Genomic DNA, 25,203 nt, shown 5'->3' with positions numbered 1-25,203 from the left:
TCCTCACCTCCTGCAAACCGTTGGGCCCTGTCCTCACCTGCAGTAGTTTCCCAGCTAGAGGAGTCTCATGGACTCTGCTGGGGAGCTGAGCAATGGACCATGCTAAGGAGTGATATGCGACTCTTAAGATCCCGCACTTGCATTAGAGAAATGCGTTACAAGTTGAAGGCAAGAGGCATGAATCATGACAGATAGGTCCCCTGTAATTCCTTAAATATTCCTGTTTTAAAACTTTCAAGTAGAGAAGCTAATAAATTGACAGTTTCTGTATTTCTACTAGCAGTATTTTCAGTTGCACCTCAAAATGTGGCAGGTTTTCTAATCTAATGTGGTGGAGCAGTGGCTCTGTAACGGCAGCCTTTGAGCTGCCAGAGATCCTCAGGGCCATGGTAGGTGGCTCTGCATAATATTGAACAGTCATGTTTGACTGTTTTTTGGGGTAGTGCTTCTGCATCTTCTTAAGGATTCAGTAACATCAGTTCATGAGAAATTATAAAGGCTATGAGGTAGAAAGTCAGGGAATGAAAATCACAGAGAACCGAAATTACTTTTGATAAATATTAAGCATTCCAAACCTTTTGTTTTCTTCAGCAAAATTAACTTCTGAAAATAGGAAGGCATATATGACCAGTATTGAACTTCTGTACATGAAGTATCAAGATTTGAAGAATGTTATCTTGTTACAGAAGATGATATCTTTTGCATGTAGTGACTGACAGATCTCTTTTTATTGCAGCTTCTTCCTCAGTGTTGCCGTTACTGAGCCCCACGTTTCTCTTTCAGCGACTATTCAGCATATTGCTCTCTCTGATGTCTACCTACCTGCTCCTCAGCACAGGGTACTTCTTTCTTAATATATTTGGATTGGTCTTGTATATGAAAATCAAGGGCTAAATGTGAAACTGCTGAAGCTCATGAACACTTCTGTTAAAGGTGTAACCTGTGCTTCCAGCTGTAGTCTCCTTGGTTAGTTTCCTAAATAAAATTTCAGGGGAACTTCCATATTCCTCCTTGTATTATAAACACGGTTTTGTTGACATTCCTTTCAGCTAGACCAAGCAATGGCTGGGAAGGCATGTATTCAAACAATCGTGCACCAAAATAAGAAGGTCTGGTTTAGTTTGTCTTTTGTTGTTTTGGCATGTGCTTTTATGGTCACAAACAAAAGGAAATAACTTCTCCTAGCTGCTCAGCACTGGTGTCTAGTTATGGCTTAAATGATGTGTGACAGGAAACAGGTAGCCCTAAAATGAGGGAAAATTTTATTAAGAGAGATTTTCATGGAAGTAATTTATTTCAAAGGCATGCTAGTCCATATAACGAGTAGGGCTTGGTTCTTTTTGGATAAAAGACAACTCCTCGGAGCTTGTAAATGAAGAAAACACTGTGTCAGCCAACCCTTTTTTTTCCAGGCTCTGTAGCTCTTAAGAACATAATTAATGGGGAATATAGGAACCATTCTTTCCACCTCCCCTCCCACTTATCCTCTGGATTTAATTACACTGGAAAATTAAGTGGAATACAATATCTTGCAGCAGACATTTTGCAATAGCTGCCTCTTGTGGATACTCTCATTTTAGATGAAGCATCCTATTTTTTTTTTAATTTCCTGCCTCCCCTTCCTCTCACTTCCCCATTAAGATTTTGATCCTACTCTTATTCCTGTCTGCACACACACTCTTACACTCAACCTTCTTAGCCTGTCCTGGGTACTGGATAAACCATGAATGCCTCTCTGAGGCTGGTAACCTCCCTCTTTGCAGGCCCTTTTTCCCCCCAGACATTACTGGCCCTGCACCAGACCACTTAAATGCTGATAGCCCTCTACTGTCTTTGTACAATGTTCAAGTAGACCAACAAATTTTGGAAGAATTCTTGAAAAAACAAGCAAAAGAACAAAACCAAAAAAACCCAACCAACCAAAAAAAACCACAAAACCCCAAAACAACTGATCATCGCAAAAACAAGGCACTCTGTGCCAAAAGTATGCAGTGTTTCTCTCCTCAGTGCTCTGTTATACCACGTAATGATAACCCAGTGCATTGCTCAGGTAATTACAGCACCTCTCTAGGTGCAGTTTATTGGAAGTGCTGAAGCCAGCTGAAGAGCATGGTTGCATACAACCAGTTGTCACTGACTCAGTTGAAGACATTCAGTTTGTAGGCAAGTCTAGACCACTGTGAGGATTGTAAGTTACTGACAACCCAACTGTTGTTGTCTTCATGTTTAACTGCTTGTCATTGTGATAATTGAAGTGGAAATGTCTATCAAAAATTTTTTGTTCCAATTTGAAATTGCTTTGTACAATTCCTTCCCACACTCCCTCTAGTGGGGAGGCACAATACTAAGATGAATTGCAATGATTTTCTTATTTTTAGATAAATTAGTGTGTGTCCCAGGCAGAAAAAAGTAAAAAGGAAAAAATTTACAATCTTGTCACTATTAGTGTCAGAGGCAGTGTCAGTATTATAATTTTATCTCCTGAAAGAAAAAAAAACCTGAGGCACCATGAAGTGCAGCTGAGACGTAGAGGGTGAGGAGAAACTAATATTATCCAATGACAATCTGCACCCCTAAGTTATCTGGGGGTTGTATTCTCTCACATAAGTACACTTATAGTTTGCTATGTTTGAGTGTTGTAGGAGCCAGAAGTACTCCTCTGAGATTGGGGGTGTAGCCAGAACAGCATAGTGGCCTTGGTTAGAGCATAACTTGATGCTGCTATTGCAATGCGGTGGTATATAGTAAAGAAAAGGACATTTCACTTCAGTGAAATGCAATGATCTTTTTGTTACAGAGATGCCTCTCTCCTTGGAACTAGACTGAGATCACCAGAATGAGTTTGTGTGATTAGGCCCTAAAGCGCCACAATCTCTAGTTGCTGTCTAGGTTGGACTGCAACCCCTCAGTTCTAAATAGCTCTCATTACAAACTTTTCAGTTTCGCAGAAAATGGGTGCCAAATGTGATTTTTTTTTTTCCCCCTGCTTCTTTTTAATTTTATTCCAGTTTTGTTAAAATTAATCATGACACAAAGGGCACTCATCCAATGTTTTATCACCCATCAAATGAGAAAAATGGGTGCAAAACGTGACAAGGCTGAAGCAGCCTCTGTTTCTCCTATTTTTCTTTACTTTAAACTTTAACCAGCCAACTGTGGGTACTCCTCAGAAATGGGGAGAGAAGTGGGAGAATGCCAATAGGTCTTTGGTATGTCATTTGTGTGAAGAAAAAAGAAAATACACATGTCGGTATTTGATGTTAAATAGTTGTTAGACACTTAATATGATTATTATGCTACTCTTCAGGTATGAAGCTCTGTTTCCACTGGTGCTGTCTGGTTTGATGTTTGTGTGGATAAATATGGAGCAAGAAGCACTGCAGCACTATGGTCTTTCACTCAAACCAAAGGTAACAGCTCCAAATAGCTATATCAGGTTAATTATCAGCTTTATCTTTTTTTTTCTTCCCCTTGAGGAGATAATAAATATTCTGAGTGGTTTCCACAGAGCAACACTTTGCATTTCTTTAAGGTTTGGGTAGCCACTATCATCTGTTTTATAAAATAGGAATGTGACCTTGTAAAAGAGATTTATAATTGATGTTGTTGAAGATATTCCACGTCAGAGCCATTTCTAGGAATGCAGGAGATCAGTTTGACTTAGTGGTACATTCTGTAGGCTACAAATCTCTGTTCATCAAGCGTAGTGCTAGTTCAGCATAAGGTAACTCTTTAGAGTAAGTACAATGTCACTGTACATTTTTATTTTGATGGCAGTGTCCTGAGTGAGAGGCTGAAAAGAAATAATTTGATTTCTGAAATGACCCATAGGAAATACCAGAAATCTTAGTCTGACTTTGTCCTTCCACCCTTTCTTCCAGGACAGAGTTTTATTTCTGATTAGACAGACAAGGAACTAGCACCTTCTTGGATTTGCCTGGAGGGGGAGTTTTGTAATCAATGCATCTTCTTCACCTTAAAATTTTGTATACTGTCAGCAATTTTTCAAACCCCATGCTGCTCCCACTGCTACTTACCTTTTAGATTAGGTCAAGGGTTTAACAAACTGTGGGTATGCCATTGATTTGGTTAGATCCAAAGTGCTGGTTGCAGAGTCATCTGGGTGCTTGGACCCAGGCAGGTTGGCAGCACAGCTCTCCCCTACTTCTCCAAAATGTGCCATCCTTGGCGCAGGTCACAGACAACCTGCGTACAGATGCATGGGAGTGGCCAGAGTCACTTGTAAGAAAAGCAGAGGTACACATCTTTCCTTCCTTTTGCAGCTCGTAATAACTAGGGAGAAGTGCCGGGAGGTGAAAGCTGAGCCAAGGTAGTCACCAGAGCGGACCTGACACGTACTGTGCTTTTGTGGTTCGACTGCAAGGGAAACAGTTTTAAAACTTGAGAGAGAACAGGCTTTACCAATTCAAGGCTGAATATCAGAAATGAAAACAGGAATTGCTTTTTATTTATGCTACGCTTAGTTATGATATTTTGTGTGAGCATGTTTTGTAGCATCTTAAGTGATAGCGATAGAATCTCAATGTAAAAATGTACACTTAGCGTGAAGCCATGATTGCAGCTGGAGGTTTCTAGCACGGCAGAGTCATCTGTGGGATGTACTTTCTCTTCCACTCTAGAACCCATCCTACCTTTCACATCTTGTAAAAAGGCATCTGTGGTGCTTGCCTGCCTGATGGTGGTCTGATGTTCTGTTTGTTTTAAAATAAAATTCTATTAAAGCAGTATTAAACAGTGATGAACACTTCATTAATCAAAGGCAAATGGAAAGAACATAGGTAAGCTGTAATTAAGTTTTCTGTTGTCACTCCCTGTATGTCATTTGACTTTTGGCTTCAAGTGAAAGGAACAAAAGTGCTTGCCCCTGCTTCACGTTTTTAGGTTAGAAAAATCATCTCTAGAATGCCTGCTAATATATGCCACAAAGTAAATCTTGTATTAGAGAATCCAGCTCAGTTCTCTGATGTGAGATTATTTTTAATTAAACTGTTGTCGGTGTTGAATGTCTATTACTTCACGCAGTGAAAAGGAGTTCGTTGACCCCTTAATCTCCATGAAGACAATTTCTCTTCAGGTCAAGTGATACTGTGCTGAGAACTGAGTGAAGGAGATGGAGAATATTTTAGTATTCTCACTCACTACATAAGTCAACTGAGGATAATTGCAGTCCTTTATTTCTGTGGGTCTTTATTCACATGCTTATGTGAGCAGTGGAAGTGTGTCTGTGTGTAGGAGGCATATTTATGATGAAGAAAGATGATGATAAGTCTAAGGCATAGAAGTTCATTTTTAGTGTAGGTAACAGCAGAACCTCCACTGTTCATTTGATCATCTCACTTGTACAATCCTTTTGGCAGATTCATCAAAGTATAATGAAAATATGGGAAAGGTTTGCAGTCCTCATCATAATACTACTCTAATAACAGCTGATAGGGAAGTAGGTTTATTTCACATTCATTTAAGTAAAAATATGGTGGTTCTGTCAAAGTACATTAGTTGATACTCAATATTGATTTCTTCTGTTGTCTTTCCAGCTTGCAGTTTTCAACTTCACCTATGCTATTGATATAACTCAGTTTCGACAGCTCCACCTAGATGATGTCCGCAGGTCTTTCTTCTTTGTATCCTTTTGCCAGTTGCAGCGTTCCAGGGGAAAGATGGGATTGTTTCAAAAGGCCCCGCAGTCAAAATTCGTAGCCTGGTAACCACTGGAAACAGAAGATGGTAAAGGTGATTTGACTCATGTTGCTCAAAAGACAGTGGTCTTGTACATTATGTTTTTTTGATGAAGTAGTAAAAAATTCAGTATGAACTGCACTATTTTGGAATCTGGCTCCTTGGCCACTTTGAAAAGTTTCATCTCTTATGGCCATTACAGTTGAGGTAAACTTTCTTCTAAGGAGTCCTGTTTTCAGTTTGGTTTTGTTTTATTATATTTTGGCTGGAGAGAACTCATTCAACGTTCACAAATCAGTTGGAAAAGGCGATATTGAAGTTATTCTCATTTTCTCATTTTTTAGAGTATTGCACTGTGTTAAGAAGAAAATGTTAAGGGGCAGGCATTGGCCATGGCCAGGCAGATGAGAGGAGAAGGAAAGTTCCTGTAGACTCTTAGTCAAACGTGTTCCCAGAATCTGGCCTAGAATTACTTTTGTCACACATGGTTTCTGCTGGTAGAAATGGGCTTGGGAGGGAAGAGCTGCTTGTTCACTAACATAGCAGTTATTTTGCATTACTGTAACTGCAACTACAGCTGATTTTTTTTTTTTAATACTGTACAGACTTGATAACATTGTCATTTTTCTCTTCTGTTGTGGGACTGCAGTTAAGTGAAAGGTATTTGGCAGCAAGGGCGATGGGTGTGCAAGTGGGAGAAAAACTATGAGCCAGTCTAGAACATCGGGGTTTCTAGCGCAGGTGGGTTATCATAGCTGGGGCTGGGGAGGGAGTTGTCTCAATACTCGTTCCTGCAAAACCAGGCTTTATAGTTTGTAGAATAACCAAATCTGAGAGGGTGGATCACAGTTGCAGAGTCCATGCTGTTGGAATTTGGGACCATGCTGTTGGACATTGGGAACCTATAGCAGAGGAGGTGTGACAGATACCTCATTAAGAAGGCAGTTTGGCACTATGGAAGGAGGAAAAACAATTTGCTAGGTGTTGAATGTTTCTGTTTGCTTTAGGTTATACCTGAAAAGCAGCTGAGACACCTTGCAGTAAGCTTACCTATTTCATTTGCTAGTTTGCTATTTTAACAAAAAATAAGCTAAATTTAGTAAAGCTACTGCTGTCTGTCAGATGCTAAAAATTAGTCAAAGCAAAATCAAACAATCCAATTGTATTTTTTTTAAAGCTCCAGCATAGTACTACTTTAATCTAACACTTGCATGTAGGACTACTTTAATCTTATCTTAATCTAAAACACTTGAATGTATTTTGTTCAGCTCCTAAAAAAAATACACAATTTGCAGGTCTCCTTTACAGATAGCAGGTATGATACACACCTGCTCAAAAGATGTGGCTTTTTTAATTTAGATGCTGTTTAATGTTTGGAAATAGCGGTATTAGAAGAGAAATCTTTTCTACTAGAGCAGTTACATTGCAGCTACGACCCTATGAGCTGTATATCTTAAGATTTTCTCAAGCTTCCTATACAGGGCCCAAAAGTCAGTATGTGCTGAGGGAGCTTATCACCTGATCTTCCAGAAGAAGATTCAGATTGTTTATGCTTAGCAGTTGGATTAGACCTGCTACTAGCATTTTTTGTTTTATTGCAGAACTGTTTTCCTTATAAATCTTAACTGGCAGAACTGTGCTATGTGGTTAGACCACTGTGTTGCTAAACTTGAAATGATGTGATACTCTTGGGAAGCATAATTTCTTTAGTTATGCTGACCTAATCCTTCCAAAATATTGCATGCACAATCCCAGCGATTTTGCTGAACAGTTGGTAGCACATTGTTTATGCAGAGACTTAAATGATCCAGTGCAGGAGCTAGAACAGGAGTGGAAGGACCAGAGGGAGCTCCAACAACAGCAGCCATCGTCACTGACTAACCCTCTGTCTGATGAAAATAGAAGCTTAAAAACCATTCTTTGACTAAAGAAATGTGAGCTATAATGGGCCCCAATGAGCTCAGGAGGTACAAAAATATCTTTCATAGGCTCATATAGCAGCAAGTGTTGTACCTAGATGAAAAGGGTAGGGTTTATTAAAAAAAAAAAACATTCCAGCTATATAGACACTGCCAGAGTCATCCTCCCTCCCTCAAGTAAAGAAAAAACTGTGACTCCCATGTTGCAATGGATAGACTCAGCATAACCTTTGGACAACAAACCTATGGGAGGGATAGCAGTAGGAGCCTTTAGTCTTGTTTCATAGCCAACTACCTTTTCCACTGCCAATTCCTTAATAAAGCCATCTCTTTGGGTGTGCGGTACACATGCATATGTCATTACTTTCTGCAAAAGCCTGTGTGTTTGAATGCACAGCTGGGACTGTGGTCCTGGGGTGCTCCTATCTCGCTAGGTATGGGCCCAGGAAAAACAAGCTGCAGCTTTCTGGCAGGGGCCTCAAGACAGGCTCTAAAACCTTACCCAGGCAGTCCCTGTCTTTCAAAATTGACATAGTCATGTGTGAAATCTTGGGTAAAGCTAGACAATACTTTGGATTTCTTAATACAGTGTAAAGCTGTAATAGTGCGTCAGCTTTTTGTAGTTTCATGATAGGATTTCGAAGGCAAATTGGAATGAAGGGGGGGAAATGCTGGTTTTTGTTTTACTGCAGCCATTTCTGTGGTGTATTTTCCTTAAATACATCTAGGTTTTCTTCATAGTGACAGCCTTTTTTGGCACTGGAAACATAGCTTCTGTTAACAGGTAAATTTTATTAATTGGTTTGAGACACAGGGTATAAAAAGTTTTCCCTGCAGTTGACATACTAAATATAAATTTGGTTAGCAAAATCAGGGCAGCAGAATTAAAGCAATAGCCAGTGGACAACAATGATAATTTATTTTGTTTCTGCTCTCTGTAACATGTTCCCTAAGAACCTGAGCTTGTTGCTTACAAGGTCATCTCAATTTACGTTAGAAGTTATTGGCAGCATGAGCAGAGAGAGTTTGGCTGCTCACCAACAGCATGGCACTTCGAAAGACATGAGCAGAGAAAAATTGTAGAGAAAGAAAAGTGAGGTAGGCTGTCCTTACTAAACTAATATTTGAGCAAGAGAAGAGAAGGTTGTAAGCCTTGTTTAAAAATGTATATACGCACAGTATGTTACAGGAGTAACTAAATGCTCTGTTTTTTTAATGGAAAATGCCATTTCAAGAATATGTTGTAATGTCTTTTTTGTGTTTCTCTAGTTTTGATCCTGCTTCTGTCTATTGTTTCTTGACTGTGTTCAGTCCTTTCATGATGGGAGGCTTGCTTGTGCTAAAGGTTAGTAATCTTACCTTTAGTGAAATTTTCTCAAAGAACTGTTTAATAAATAACATATCATGTACATGGTTCTTACTTTGCAATTTACAAAAATATATATATATGTATTTGAGCTTCATTAGCCACCTTAACCATGTGTGAAGCTTTCAGCCTTTGTAGGGCTTCTGGAGGCGGATCCATCTGTTCCCGAAAAGAGAGAAGCTAAAGTGCATGGAAGTATAATTTAACTGCATTAGATCAGTTTATTGTATTAAAATGGAAATTTTAAATGTTGAAAACACTTAAATTATTTTTAAAATTTTAAGCTTTCCCTATAGTATAATATCTACAGAGACATTGAGGATATATATATATTTTATTAGCTCTATCTACATTACATTAAGTAGAGGCTTTGAATGCTCTACTGATTAGGTTATCATTTTACAATTCATTTTTTTTTTCTATTTTTTAATAATCTACCAAAGATTGGATTGCAATTCTTGTTTGCAGGCAAGGTGTGGGAGCTCTTTGCTAATATTTGAGTAAAGGATCTGTCAGACGAGCAAAGAGGCAAACAGGACGGGAGACATGGAATTTGTTATTGCTGAAATAAGCGTTATTTCCTGCCTCTGCCTTTCTGCTGCCTCTGTCCCAGAGAAAGCAGACTTAAGTTACAGCTATACTGCATGTTATACTGCAGGACATTAAGGCAATAATGCAAACCTTCTGGATGTGAGAGAAGAGGTTTTAGCAACGCATTTACACTACAAACTTGAGGATTACAAGTCAACTTTCAAGCGAGCAAAAGGCAACATTCATGTTTTTAACTTGTTTGATTGTTTTGTTCTTAATTTACTCAACTGTTTCTATTTGCTTGACTTGGCTTTGGAGGGGCAGTGTGATCCTTGCCTTGCCTTGCCTTGTATAGAATACATTCTATATTCAGATTTTTTGGGGGGTTGAGGTGAGATTGTCCTATTACGCTTGGAACTCTGCAAGCCTCTCACATGAGATGCTGGATCTGAATAGTTCTGTCTTCTAGCCTTCTTGAGGTATTTATCATTAGTGCTAAAATGGATACATGAAGTGAGGATCATTAAGGTATGTTAATTATGTATTTCCATACTGCCTCATGGCTTATTTCACTGCACTTCAGCTGTGAGCATGGAAGGGACTTTTTCGTGATTTACTAAATGTGCTGCTTGCAAAATGAGTTTCTACCCTTTCTTGTCAATATTTTATTTTTGTAACATACACATTCTGTGATAGTTTCAAAAGCAGGAGAATGTTTCCACAATGTGCCAGGTTGTTTTGTAAATATGGCTATAAACCACAATGTAGCTTATGTTTTAAACAGGTTGTAATCCCATTTGTTCTGGTATCATGTGCTTTTGAAGCTGTTCAAGTCACAACACAACTGTCTTCTAAGAGGTACAGTAAGTGCTGTATTTCTGCATTAGTAAGGGTTTCAAACCTATTTTGCAAGAATTCAGAATTGTCAAATCTCAAACTAAATTTAAGAAAAACAGTAGGTCACATTGTTACTTTTATTATGGTTTGGGTGTTTGTTCAGTGATTTTGCAAGCTTAGGAGTTCTTAGTGATAATGAGTATAAATGGAAGTGTTGGCCCTGTCTGAAACAATCAGATATTTAATATTCTTTGTTTACAATACACAGAAGTAGCACTTTCCCCCCTAATGTAGAAAAATGAGCATCATTTAAACTATGAATTTTGGTTATATATTACATCTCTGGCTATAGTACAATATTTTAAAAATAACTCATTTATAATGTAACCAATTTACAGCTTTGTAGCACTGACCTCATCACAAATAACATTTAAAAAAAAAAAAAGGCTCTATGCCCTTTCATTGCAGTTCAGTGCTTCCCAGGTGTGTTCAGTAGTACATATTTTTTGCAGTAGGACTCGGTGGCTGCCAGTCCTTTCTCCATCTCTAAAAACTTCTCACAGAGAACGTGGGACGGGTGCCCAGCCTCGCAGAGTGCTGTGCCTGGACTTGAACTACCCTTACTCTTTTCACGGTCTCAAGATTTTTATTTTTTTAACTGTTAGCCCTCCCTACCCCTTCAGCACATGACTGAATCCTCTGCTCATCATGTGGGATTATGAATGGTGCTGAGATGGAGGAGGTCCCTGTCAGCCATGTAGTTTTGAGTTTGTTCACCGTGGGATATTGCATGGGGTCGACCGAAAGTCTTGCTGGACAGTGGCAGGGGGACTGCAGAGACCCTGTCCTGTGTATCAGTCAGCTGAGTGGGAGGAAGCTGCTTTTGCTCAGCGTGATGCCCTCTGCCTTTCTGTTTGTTTTCATCCTGCCTGTGCCCTGCCTGTTTTCCCCTTATACAATGCCACGTGGTACTAACGAGGGACATCGCAGCCCGACATCTGATTTCTTGGAGAGGAAGCACAAGGCTCACCACCCCTTTTACCTTCTCTGCCTTAGCTGTGCATGCAACGTACTTGGTCTGTCCCTGGACCCCCAAGGAAGGATTTTCGTCGTCCTCACTAAAGCTTATACAGAAGCAGGGCTGCATTGAGGAATTGGGGTTGCTCAGCAGACTAGTTAGCAATTTATACTTCTAGGGCTCAGGCATCATAAAGGTCAGCATTTCCTCACTTGTGATCCCTTGCCTTGGCAGCATCAGTGATATTGCAAGCTTTTACGGAGTGTGCATATGAGTATGTGAGAGGGGAAGTAGTATCAGCTCCTTAAACCAGGTACATCTGTGCTGCTTTATGAGGCTATGCTTGTAAGTCCGGACAGTATTTGCGCCGGCTTCATTTAGCCGTGCCCAGGTAACAGTAGCAGTGGTACTGCCACAGCGTCAGCCTGGGAACAAGGCAGAAACCACAAGATGTGCCCAGGATCCCTGGAGAGGTGGTGCTCTGATTGTCAGCCCATCCTGAAGTCTGTGCTGCGCTCTTTATTGCTCTTGCTGTCCCTGCTAGAGAAATTAAGCCATCACAGGGGACAATCTTGTCTTTTTAGTGTATAAACTTGCCCTGAAATTAGCGTTGTCCTTCTGTTGTGAAAGGCTTCCTGCAGTTCAGAGGGCAAAAAGTAGATTTTTGTGACTTGGACAAATTGTTTCTAAACTCCCTCTTGACAGATTAAAGATTTTTTTTTCTTTGCTGTTCATGGGGAATATTCTGTCAGAATATGTTCTTGGAGCTCGCCTGTGAAAACAGCCCTCTAGCTGAGTGCCTCCGAGGCACTACGGGATCGCAACACCCCATCTGAGCCATATGCAAGAGGAGAGAAGCCTTTCAGTGCATCCGAGGTTGAGTCAGTTTGTTGCATCCTTATTTGCTAATGAAGCATAGCTGACATAGGCAGTACCAGCAGCTTCCTCATCAGGAGGCATTGGTATGGGTGCCCCCCCAGTACATGCTTGTGCAATGCTGCAGAATTTCCCAAAAAAGCTTCATGAATTTATGATGATAGTACTGATAAATTAACTGTATTCTAGTTAAAGACTTCTCTGTTAATGGGTCGGCTGTTTGCAACATTGCTTCAGTGTCATTAACTTAGAAACTAGTTTTAACCAGTTATAGCAATTGCTTTCGTGTAATTTAGGATTTACATAGTTTAATGAAAAGAAGATTAGGTTAATGGGGGGAAAAAGTAGCTGTGCATGCTCCCTTCTGGTTCCTTTTACTGGCTACAGCCAACTTTCCAGAAGTAACCTTCTACCTGACAGAGGCCCATGGGTTTGGGAGCACACCACCAAAATTCTGCATGTTCCCAGAGCAGGTTACAGGCCCCCAGAGATCTGGAAGTGGGGCGAGCACCTCTATTTAGCAGACACCTACCCACCAGGGTGGCTGTCAGGATAGGACTGGTCAGTTCAGGTATCTGACTGCCTATGCCAAACAGCTTTGCTTACTCTTGAGTCCGTCTTGAAATGTCTAAATATGCTTTATTTGGCCTAACCAGCACATGAGCGCCCTGCATCAGGAGGAGGCAGGCACTGTTCACAAGATGCTCTTGTTATCCGGTAAATGATTCCTGTTAGGTTTCTCTGTTGCAAAATTGAAACTCTGTTAATGGGAAATGTCTTTTTAAAGCAGGATGGCATTACAAATGCCAGATGTTCTAGCCATATGTTTTAACTGTTCTATAATAAATTGAAATGTGTCTGAGTGATTGAAAGGCAAGTACAAGAGATCATATTTTATTTTAATTTCTTTATGGAGTGTAACATAAGCTTTGTAGCACCTGTGGCCATTAATAAAGGTTGATGGTCTCGTTCTTTTTTTTGTCTTTGCAGCCTTTTCCTCATTGTTCTTGTGATTTCAGACATTATGGCTTTGGTAAGTTGTTGTTGCACATTCTCTTCAAATAAGATCAATAAGCAGAGGGCTCTTCTAACTCTGTCTAGAAAGATTGGAATTTGTTTCAGACTTCAAAGTTTTTGTAACTAGGACAGTGAATTGGATTGAAATCCTAGCATAATTTTAGAGATAAAACTCCTCCAGTCAGTGCTCTTTGAATTTCATGTAATTAATGCTTCTGAAGAAGCAATGTTCTTATAATAATAATAATAGACAAAAATGAAGTAATAAGTTATCATTCTGAGTTTTTCATGTGCATTCCAATCAAATTCTTAGGAAGAATTTAAATAAGAATATCTGCTTTAGCTGTGTGCAGGGTTTAGTTAATTTTTCAGGAATTTTGAACATTTGACTCACCCTACCTTCCCTTGAAAAAGAGAGGAAAAGGAGCGAGTGCATTACCCACCAGCTCTGCTAGACTTGTCAGAATCTAGGAGGTGAGCAACATCCGGAAAAACACTTCATGCCCTTTGTAATAAACTGTTAGGAAATGCTATCTCCAGAAAGCTTGCGTCCACAAACCAAGCTAGCTAAAACAACCCAAAGCTGAACAGTATCCCAATGTAAATTTTACAGATTAAAACATTACAGATTACATTGCCCCCTCAAACTGTCTTCAACCCAGCAAGCAGTGCCCCTGGGTATCACAAGGTAAAGGGAAACCTTTCCAAAGCAGCAGGTAGAGCTGGTGTTCTCGCTTCATACATGCCGTTTTAGTTTTGTTCCTTTGGAGTATGCGTTCCTGATGAGATTTCCTCATACAGTGTGATCTGTGGATCTCACGTGATAGGAAAAAACAGTGAGTAAAAAAAATTACTAATTTGTCTGTATAGTAAGAAATAGAGAAGGCTTAGGTTTTTTGTGGTTTCAAATAAATCTGTGTGACTAATCTGATTTTTTATAACTTCCCCAGGAAAAGGATTAAAATACCGGTAAACCACACTCATGGCATTTCACTAATAAAAATCAATCTACCTAGACCAAAAAAAGCGTGCAGGCATATACTGGTGTGCACCAAGCCCCAGTATACCCAGGTCTTACATCTCACCTATTATCCTATTTTGGTTTAACCATTTTAAAACAATTCGCAAATATATAGTTGGTGTACAAAACAAAATATTGTCCAAGTGGTTTGTTATGCGGGAGCTGTGTGTATATCAAGAAATGAGAAAGTTGGCAGGAAAAAAAAAAAGAGAACTGGTTTGTGGTCTTGAATCAATGTGGCCACTAGCTGGAATTTGGCGGATTCATTAATAGACAAGCGTTGTCTTCTCCCAACATTATTCCCTTTTTACAGGTCGCGAACTGCCAGAGTTGCCCAAAGAAATTTGTGGCAGAATTCCATAAAAAAAATATGCAGCCTTCTCTTTGACACTAGGTGTTATTTGGGATCCTGTTATTTCAAGCAATAAGGTGGCTTGGATTTTCTTACTGAAAAAATTCTGATGGCAATCTTGTTTCGTACAAGCCCAGCTTGACAGAACTTAGTCCATCTTTAGCTGTTTGTGTTTGATACCATGATAAATCTATTTCTGGCTCCTAGACTATTCCTTACTTTGGTCCAAATGAGCATTCCTGGAAAAGTCTCGCCATTGTTTTACTTGAATAGTTAGAAACTTGGAGTAAACAGCCTGAAAACATGAGTTTTAATTTTGTAACACAAAATACATTATGTAATGTAATGTTGATGTATTAATCAAAATTATTTTATTTCCTAGCATTTTTTCTTTTTGGTTAAAGATTATGGAAGCTGGCTGGATATTGGAACAAGGTACAGTTGTTTGGGGTGTTTTTGTCTCTTGAATTTTTAAAAGGTACATAGGTTAATATTGTTGTTTATCTTCTCAGAATTCTTGTAATTTTTCCAATTACTCTCCTTCATCAAATGCTTCAGTGATGTTCCCCATACCTAAAACACATGTGCACACATGTGTGCACACATATGTACATATACATATATCCCAGGCTAAAACGTGTGTCTTGAAATCTGTTCCAGAGCAACATGGAGTAGTGAATCTAGCATGGCAAGAAATACAGGAAGTAGGACTTCTTTGATTTCTAAAGAACAGAAGTTACACAAAAAATATTTTAATTACTGTTCTGCATTTTAATTAGTTGTAATCACCTTTGAAATAACAATTTATCAAGATTGTTAATTGTTTTGAATCTAGTTAAGCCTCCATTAATTCCCCTGTGAATTAATGAACCTTGTGCGAATGTGTTGATGGCTACCAGGACCCCTTGTTGGGGGGTTTTTTTACTCTTCCCCTAGTTGGGGAAGAGTAAATCTGTAGCATTTAAACATAGAAATCACAGGTAAAATGAGAGAATTTGTTTTGTATTATGAGCTGTACTAGCCTCCACAGCATACATCATGGGGTGGGTTTTCGACTCTGCAAGTCTTATTTGTGAATAGTCTAGGAATAAAAAATACAAGGAATACACATTTCAGGTTTACCTTCCATGAGTTGTGGAAATAGATAATATGCTGTAATATGCTTTGTAGGGAAGGCGTTGTTAATAATCCAGCCAATCTGGTCACTTGATGCTGTTATTTAAACAGATGTTGAATAGTGACCCGTTGTTAATATTCTGTTTAGTCTACATTTACTCTGTGCTTTGCTGAGCCCCAATGTTCCCTCCAGCTCATGTATGCATGTACACACACATGCACACGTATTCTGCATGTTTTCTTTGGAGGCTCAAATTCCTGCTTGTAGCTACCTTTTGAAGGTTCCTGATGGGAGGAGATACAGTTAGATCAAATAGAGGAAACGACGCTTTAACATCACACTTCCTTGCTGTGGTCAGCTTATGGTAAATCAGATAGCCTCATCCTTTGGATTGAATTCCTATGCAGATTAATAAGGATATTAAAGACCTGAGACAAGCTCTGTTCTGCTGAGCAAGAAGCTTTTTAATTAGGAGTTAGCAAGCAAAAATATAAATTGTTACAAGTACCCAAAAACTTCCTCTCTGATTTACAGTCTTCATAGCATAGATTTACAATGGTGATAGATTGTTGGATCCATTTCAGCTGGAAGTTTGCCGTATCCCAAAGAGTTTAGGGGAGCTCATTATGCACATCTGTAATTCTGCCTCTCTGTGTGTGTATTTTAAGCACTGAAGAAAGCACTGAGCAAGTCCTTTCAAAAGAGTAATTTGTGATTAATTTGTAACATAGTAACACATAATTCCCAGGCAACCTTAAATTTGTCGTTAATTCACTTTCTAGTGCTTGACTTTGCCACCTACATTATTTTATTGTAGTCTCTTTATATGTGCTTTTTATGTATGTGTGTATATGTGCATAAGGTAAAAAATTAGTAGGTAGCATAAGGAAAGAGGTAAAGCCGTAGGCGTAGAACTGAAGTAGTCCTTCTTTTACCTAGCATGAGCAATATTTTGGCACCTGAACCTTCTGTGTGAATCCTCAAGTGTGGTAAAATTAGCAGGCAACAGCAGAAGGTTTTTTTTGTTTATTCCTGAAAGGGAAGATGAGCTTCATGGGGTCTTGGACAATTCCCAAAAGCAGTGGGAGAGAGATACTAACATGGCTCTTTCCTGTCCTCCTGTTACGACTGCAGTGACAGCTCTGTGGCATTCCCATTGCAGTGTTGTCTCTTGTTGCTTTGACAGCAAGGTCTGAAAATATCCCATCTCAGTTGACATTTTAGGTGTTGCCAAAATTTTCCCAAGAAGGCTGAGTCAGTTAAGGAAATGACAGTTCTTTTTTTCCAATTGTATCTCTACAAAACCTATGTAGGATTTCATGGAACAAAGAGGAGCACCCTTAGGGTGCTCTCATCTTTTTTTTTTTGTGTGTGTGTATGTCATTGATGGGACGTGTGTATGCACAATTAGCAGGGCTTATTTTATGTTACTAGTTACTACATCACTGCAATTACAGGTGGAAAAGCAGCAATTTAATTGCCCAGTGAAGATTTCATTCCTCTGAAACCTGTCAGAGTGCAGTGGTGTATGTGCTGCATTTGCAAAGCTTCTGATATATATTTCTGTACCCATTCTTTTTTGTGGTGATAGCTTTCTATGGATTTTATAATTACCATGCTTCAGAACTTTTGTATGTCCTCTCTCTAACTAAGAATGTGCAAGTTCAGTAGGAAGCCCTCATCAGGCAATACTTGGGTTTTCAAATACCAGTGCTCAGAAGTTCCATGTGTAAGAGCTGGTTTTAAATAGCTTGTAATAAAAAGACAACTGCTTTTTTATGGTGGTGTTTTTTTTTTCCTAGTGGACCTCTCTCACTGTTTGGAAGTAGGGTTGGTTTACTGAACTGACATATTTCCTTTTTTTTTAATTTCACCCCTAACTCCTGGCTTTTACATCTCATTCTACCATGCCTTAACCACATTACATGTCACTTTACCATGCTTCATATCTGCCCTAACAATGTGATGTCTTTGTTCTCCCCGTTGAATTCACCATGCCACTTACATATTGTCTTTGAATGCAAAGAGATTTCTGCTTTTCCCACTCTTCCAGATCATTCATGAAATACTGAGTAACAACAGATCCGACATACAGTCCTGTGTTACCACATTCAGCAAACTATCAACGCACCATTGAGTCCCTCCTCTCAGTAAATTATCAATTACCATAAATACTTATGGCTTCTTAGAAAGTCTTAAAGCCCTTTTGCTTAATGGTCATGCCAAAACCAATGTGAACTTGTTTTTCAGAGAGTGCTTTTCATTGTTTTGATGTAAGAGGATAATAATTTTGCCGTGAATGCAGAACTCGTAGCAGTGGCTTACGGGAGCTTCTGAGGTCTGCTAACCTTACCCTCTACGTATATATCTTGAGGTCACCCTAAATTGCATCATATGCGCTGGAAGAATACATCATTATGTTTCATAAAAATAATAATGCTAGTATTTTTGATGTATCAGTGTGTAGTATGTGATCAAGATGTTTGTTCTGACAGATTCTTTTATTTTTGCATAACAGACAAATGGAATAGCTAGTTTCTCAGCTGCTTTGTCACTAAAATAATTTCTCTCTGGCTTAAATGGTATGTTTATCTATCTCTATCTGTAGTTATCTATAGATAGAGAGATATAGCCTTTAAAGCCTATGATATCTATACAGTATATGCATTTTGTAAATAGCTGGATATTCAGGTAGTCAAGATAAACCCTAAAGCTTCTTTATAGTCATATAAAGTATTATATAGTTTTATACAGACACATACTGTGCTACTCCCTCTTTTTATAACAGTTGCTGGAAGATAAAGAGAAAGATACAATCTTAACTGTTCTCATGCAGTTTCAAAGTTCAGGGGACACTGACATAGATAAAGCACAGGAGACTGTTTTTTAGGTTTTAGGATAACAGAGTCTGTTTCAAGTTTGGGATGCTGGGGCTTCTAGGTCTGACTACTGAAACAAAGGTCATGTAACCAGGAGAAAAACAGTGTTTACCAACACTTTCTGTAACAAGAGCAAGCAGTGATGTGCTTTGTGATTTGTTTTGTGTGAAACAGAGGAGAGTGGGGGATCCCAGCTGGAAATGCAGCAGACTTAAAATTCAGAATCTAAATCTGGGGTCTCAGTGTGTGCTTGGGAACAATCCCACAGTTGAAAGTATCATGTCATGTAGAAACAAGATCCTCAGACTCTTCTTGAGAGTGCTCTCCCAAGTCCTTGCACAAGTTATTTTTATTTTACGTGTTTTATTCTTATTTTTTAATTGCTATGGTAACTTACTCCATCTTCCTGTCTTCCTAGCTTCTAATCAGATCTACCATCTTAGGAATTAGCCTGTCTTGGGAGAAAGCCATGTTTTTGGAGAAAGATTGATTTCTGCCCCCTCCTCCCCTCCTTTTTTTTTTTAACTGATCTTTGATTCTTCTTGTCTTTGATTAGTACTTCTCACTGATGTACATTGTCACAAAGAAAGCCAGGAGATGATAGTACCTCATGTTCTCCTGATTCCTTGCCACCAAAGCAGGTGTCTCCCTCCCTGATCCAAAGTTTTCCTAGCACCAGCTTTGCCTGTTGACCTTGATCCATACATAGGGCACTCACCTTTCCATGGAACAGCGCTGCCTTACCTTAGATCATCCATGATCCCTTACACCAGCTACCTCTTCTCTACCGTTACCTGTCCCTGCCCATCTCATCCTTTATAAGCATTGCCCCACTATGCTATTCTCTTGTACATATTTAATATCTCTTCTTCCTCCACATGAATCTGACTTGCCTGGAGCCTAGAATCTTGCTCTTTTTTCTTATTAGCTCAGGTGTGATTTCTGGTGGAGGAGGCTTGTTTTGAGATGTTTCACTGTAACTACAGATCCAGACAAGGGTACAGTTCTAGGCTGTATAGGGGTCAAGATTTTGCCAGTGCTGTTGTGCCATATACCTGTAGGAGTCTCGCTTTGTTTGTTTGTTTAATTACAGCATTACCCCAGCCTAAGAACTGATTTACCAGAGCTGCCTGCAGGCGCTGCAGTACCAGTTGCTGATAGCCCCAAATATGCTGGCTGTTTGCACTTGTCACAAGTACAGTAAAATTGTTTTACATTGTCCTCTATGGCATAATATATGTATATATTTCTTTACTCTGCACATCTGATATTTTCATAAGGGAGCATAACTATTCAGCCTTTCACAGTATAGCAAGGGAGAAGTGTATGCAGCACTCTCCTCTTTACAAAACTATGGAGGACCCAATCCCTCGACTGACAGGTAGCTAACTAGAGTTTGTGGAGGCTTTTCTTCCTTTGAGAAAGCCCCTCTCTATGCCCTCCAAAATAACTGATTAGCGTCCACATCTGGAAAAGCTCCTTTTTAGGGTGGACAGGAACTCAGATGCTTGTCTAAGAACCATGCTGAGGGCAGCAAGTCGCTGATCTTCTGGTGACTGTTTTAGGGTATCTGTAGGAGTAAAGGCAAGGTCTTCATTTGGCTTCTCATTTTCAGATTTCTCATTCAAGCTTTCTTTGAAAGCTAGAAGGAAAGTGGTGTTGCTACTTACATGAAAAACTACAATTCTGGTTCCAGGTGAGAAGGAAAGTTGCGGTGTTACCAGTAATGCATGAGACGTTAAGCCATCCAGCTGTTTACCAGGGTGGCCGTGCCCTTAAGAGCCACGCAAACTTCTGTACCTATGGTGCTTGTACGGTCCCCAAGGGCATGTTATGCCATGAAGATAACTGCAAGAAGGGTTTGACTTTCAGTTGTCAACATGTCCTTTCCCATGGAGAACTGAAACTGAGCCTGTAACACACCCAGGTGGACTTCCAAGGGCAGCTAGCTCTTGAAGGAGTTGTATTATCTTTGTTGTTGCAAATGTGCTGTGAATTACCAAGTCTGAAGTGTGCTGACCAGCTGAAAGTATGCTTTGTGCCTGACTTCATGCTCGCGCTGTGTCATCTTACACATTCCCCACAGAAACAGAGGAGCAGTGTGGCTCTTAGGTGTGCTTGATCTGCTTAGCTAAAGCTGGCGGCGGGCAGATGCTTATAGGAAAGGCACAGAGGAGAGATGGCTCCTGTCTGATATTTTTATCTTTGAGTTGTTCACAGCAGTGAATATTTTCAGTTGTGCTGTGTACAGATGGGAGTTTGCAGAGATGCGGGCTGTTAGGGTGAATTATGCTTGTTGAGGTCTGAGCCCATTTGTGCTGATGGATTTCTGCAACTGATTTCTTAAAACTGTATTTTGAGCAAAGTATTTGTGAGAAGGTGTAGTCAGACTCAACAGAAACAGAAAAATCTTGTAGCATGAGTCAAGTCCCTTTCAGTGTTTTCCATCCACTTTGGTCAGACCCTGGTTCCTTTGGTTGCTGGTATCCTGGCTGTGGAAGAGCTCCTGCTCATTAGTGAACTTCTTGGATTACTTTTATTCTCTCGCACTGGTTAGCAGCCAAGCTTTGTTAAGAGCTGGTGCTTCTCCACTTCACAGAGCTAAATTGCACTAGGCTAGCGCCAGGGTTGTCACGGTCTTGGGGTCATGAGGATTGATAGCATCGGCATTATAAGCTTTACTGCTCTTCCGTGGCTAAACTCTTAAACTGAATGAGTCCTCTGGCAGAAATTCCAGGTCATTAAACCAGCAAATGCTCCTTGCAATTCCTTTTTGTGACTAAGCTCAGACCTCACTGAGTCTGAAGTTACCCTGCTCATCCTAGAGACCCATCTGCTTTGAAATAGTGGAGATGGGTGCATCTGGAGGTATAGGCATCCCTCATGTCAGAACCCCAGTATCTTCAGTACTCCAAGTAAAAAAACAAACAGCCGCACTGGATGCATGATGGACATGGGTGCAGCAGTGTTTCATGTGCAACTCTAGCCTGAAATGTCACTGGATTTGGAAAAATTCTAATTTCTTAATGGCTAGTGATTTACATTAACAGCAGCTTCATTCAGACATTGAACACAGGATGCTGAATATCTGGGGTCGAATCTTAGTGTGACACTAAATAGCCCATCTGTAACACCAGTGAACATCAGGTGCCAGAATCTGAGCAAGTGGAGAACAAGCTCTCTGCTTGTTATCCTTTTAATCATTAGTGACTTAAGGACTTCCTAACCCAGAAGCTGCATCTTCATACTATGTTTATTAACCACTCTTAAACTCATTTGTTTAATCTCTTCGAAACCATGTGTTACTGCAGCAGAGAATTCCACAATTTTTAGAAATGTTGAGTGAAAAATTCGTGTGAGGTTGGGTTTTTTTTCTTAAAGCTTCTTATCACTGGAACAGTGTATTCTCTAGAAAATTGCACTTGAGCTGACACAAATATCTGGCTTGTCTTACTACCAAGGAATGTCTACCTGATGGCAAGTTGTCCCTACATTCTGCGTTAACGTTTCACAGCAAATGGACGTTTTGCAATGGTTTGACACATACGTTCAATTACCCACTAGAATGAAAAATACACCCAGTGCCTCTTCTTCACTTGGTACACGCTCAGTTGTGTTTTCTATTGTCCCCACCATTTTATTTTGTCACAGACTTTGGTTTTTACACAATAGTGCTGCTATAATAGTTGTCGACCAGGAACAGCATATATAAAATGACATACAAGGCCAATAATTAAGCCTGGTTAAACAGAAAAAAAAAAATATTCAGAGGGTTGTTTGTCAGGGGATTTTTTTTTTACTCTGCAAATTGGATTTTTCTCTCACTTCTTTTATCTGTCTCCTCCTTGCAGCATTAGCCACTATGTGCTGGTGATGTCATTGACCATATTTATGATGCTGATGAATGGACTGGCCCAGCTGCTAACTACAAAGAGACTTGAACTTCTCAGAAGGACTAAGCACCATTCCACGTGATAAAGCAATAAGTCTTCCTGTCTTGTTCCCATCCTCACGCTTCCTCTGAACCAACCTCCACCTCTGGAATGTAAATATAAGTTAATGGACTAGAGTGCCAAAATCCCATGCAGGGATCAGAGCGCTCTGCTGGTACAGGTTAAATGCTGTCCCATGACTGAAACTTGCATTTGGAGATTGCCACTTAGACACCAACAGAGCTAAAAAAGCCTCTGCTTTATTCTCCAACTGTACGTATTTCTTGAAAATAAAACCAGCAACAAAGTCCTTTTTAAAAGAAATAGACAACCATCTTTTGCAGTTTTTGAGGGTTGTTACAACTTGTCTGCCAGCTGTTTGTCTCACACATGCTCACTCTCATTAGGAGTCTGCAAAGTCCTAGCTTCATTTCATGTCTGACATAAGCGTCTCACAGACTAAAGCATAAATGAAATCAGTCTGGGCAGATGACTGCTTTGTATGTTGCTGATGTGGCATATGCATTTGAATATCTCTGAAACTGGCTAAGCTTTTTGCAAGCTGTGTCAGTGTGCATGCAAGAATATGTTGAGGCAGGTTAAGACTGGTATGCTGTGAGGCTGTTGGGTGTAAGACAACATATTTTAGGTAACTTCCATGTGAACTGCTGCTGCTGACCGTGCTCTCCTGCTGCCTCCTGTGCTTGGGTGAGCTGAGCAGTATGCCAACTCAGTTAATTGATCCAAATGAAAATGAACCCAATTAAAGAATTGTAAAACAGCATTCAGACAGATTCCCTGGTCCAGCTTGTGACGGGGTGGGCAGAAAGGTTAGGGCTGGTTGTTTCAGTGGCAGCCCAGTTAAATCAGCATAAAGAGGTCATGAAGCTGCAGTGATGCCAAATGGAGACTTTTTTCCTTTTTTTCCTTGTTTCCTTTTCACTTGTGTTCTGTTCCTGATTACGGGCGTCAGCCTGGGTAATGGCTGCACCGTGAATCAAATGCAGACACAACTCCCCTAGTTGTATGCTGATTACAAGTGAGAGCAAAGAGCCAGGGTGCTTAGAGGTTCTGCTGTTGTGGGTGCTCCTGGGGGCCCAGTAACTGTAAATACATTGCATGAGGCTTTGAGATAGATTTGTAACTTCATAGCCCTTTCAACAGCAAGCATCAGCTTCCCTAACACTAGCCCACAGCTGATTAAGTAGCACAAACTACAGTACCCACCTACACTTCAATGCTTCATCACTCCCTGAAGTCATCTGTTGTGAGAATTAAACAAATATTGTATCTCTTGAAGCAAAAATTGTATCTCCTGCTCAAGCAGGAGGCCTGCACAGGGCTAGGCATCCTGCCTTTGAAACAGGTTTTTCCATCCACACAATCAGTAAAAGGGCTTTTGAAGCAGAACCCTTTGCACAGTGAAGAAAGTGAGTGAATGGAAAAACTTTCTGCACTGTTGTATGATGGCATCACTAAAAATTGTGCTATGTAATATCCCTGTGTCACACTCCCAACTTGCAGCCAGGCCTTCCTATCTGGGAGCTGATACATATGGTACGTGATGCTGGCAGCCAAGGCTAGACATTCGTCATGAGGGCTGCTCCAATACTCTTTCCAGCCATCTGGCATTTGGCTGTGGTCACACGTCTGTTTAACGCTCTGGAAACTAGTCATCCCTCTGCAGGAAGTTTGGCTGGGAGAAACGCGTTACAAACCTCCATCTGCTTGTTGAGTGCTAGAAAAATACCGTATCATGGGCCTGCAGTCATCCATGTGGCTTTGGGGTGCCTCTTGAGAGCATCTGAGCACTGGAGAGAGTGTCATTTTTCCACTAGGTAGTGGCCCAGTGGTCCTACTGGGCATGTTGCTAGCACAGCTGGCCTCAGTCACAGATGATATTTCACGTTGGTTACAGACTATACCTGCAGACTTGTGTGCCGGAAGGTGGTAGCTGTACCATACAGCCAAGGCAAGGAGCAACCGTGAGCAGGTGGAAAGTTGCTGCCACAGCAAAAACTATGTGTAGGCATGGGGATCTGCCACACCTGTCATCTTAGATCCAGTGAGTCTTTGCTATGGAGAGCTATCCCCACCTCAGCTGTAGTCTACAAGGTGCACTGTATCATTGTAGGGTACTGAACATCAGCTTTGTGTGACCTGGTGTCTTGAGACCTCTGTCTACAGCACTGTCATTTCAGTACGTGCAGTTATAGGTAGCTGTACCATTGAGCATCCCAGCCTCCATGGCCAGCAGGTCAAGGGAGGTGATTCTGCCCCTCTACTCTGCTCCGGTGAGACCCCACCTGCAGTACTGCATCCAGCTCTGGAGCCCTCAGCACAAGAAAGACATGGACCTGCTGGAGCGGGTCCAGAGGAGGGCTACAAAAATGGTCAAAGCGATGGAGCACCTCTCCTCTGAGGACAGGCTGAGAGAGTTGGAGTAGTTCAGCCTGGAGAAGAGAAGGCTCCAGGGAGACCTTATTTCAGCCTTAAAGGGGACCTATAAAAAAGACGGGGACAGACTTTTTAGCATGGCCTGTAGTGATAGGACAAGGGCTAATGGTTTTAAACTAAAAGAAGGTAGATTTAGACTGGATCCAAGGAAGAAATTTTTCACAATGAGGGTGGTGATACACTA

At 40.4% G+C, this 25,203-nt stretch overlaps 1 protein-coding gene across 1 annotated transcript in view; it reads left to right on the top strand.

Annotated features, from left to right (window-relative positions):
- PIGN (phosphatidylinositol glycan anchor biosynthesis, class N) overlaps positions 1-22,605 on the top strand; it is a gene marked incomplete at its 5' end in the record, with an annotated part of 63,529 nt that extends 40,924 nt beyond the window's left edge. The window contains 9 exons of the mRNA XM_010284058.1: positions 737-839; positions 3,308-3,410; positions 5,556-5,642; positions 8,345-8,400; positions 8,886-8,961; positions 10,298-10,371; positions 13,235-13,277; positions 15,017-15,069; positions 22,482-22,605. Coding sequence (XP_010282360.1) covers positions 737-839; positions 3,308-3,410; positions 5,556-5,642; positions 8,345-8,400; positions 8,886-8,961; positions 10,298-10,371; positions 13,235-13,277; positions 15,017-15,069; positions 22,482-22,605 — 719 coding nt within the window. The remainder of the gene's footprint in view (positions 1-736; positions 840-3,307; positions 3,411-5,555; positions 5,643-8,344; positions 8,401-8,885; positions 8,962-10,297; positions 10,372-13,234; positions 13,278-15,016; positions 15,070-22,481) is intronic.
- Between the last annotated feature and the right edge of the window lie 2,598 nt (positions 22,606-25,203).

The sequence above is a fragment of the Phaethon lepturus genome, unplaced genomic scaffold (assembly GCF_000687285.1).
Source record: "Phaethon lepturus isolate BGI_N335 unplaced genomic scaffold, ASM68728v1 scaffold13163, whole genome shotgun sequence".
Taxonomy (NCBI): domain Eukaryota; kingdom Metazoa; phylum Chordata; class Aves; order Phaethontiformes; family Phaethontidae; genus Phaethon; species Phaethon lepturus.
Note: the sequence above shows the minus strand (reverse complement) of the source record. Positions and strands in the feature narration are given on the sequence as shown.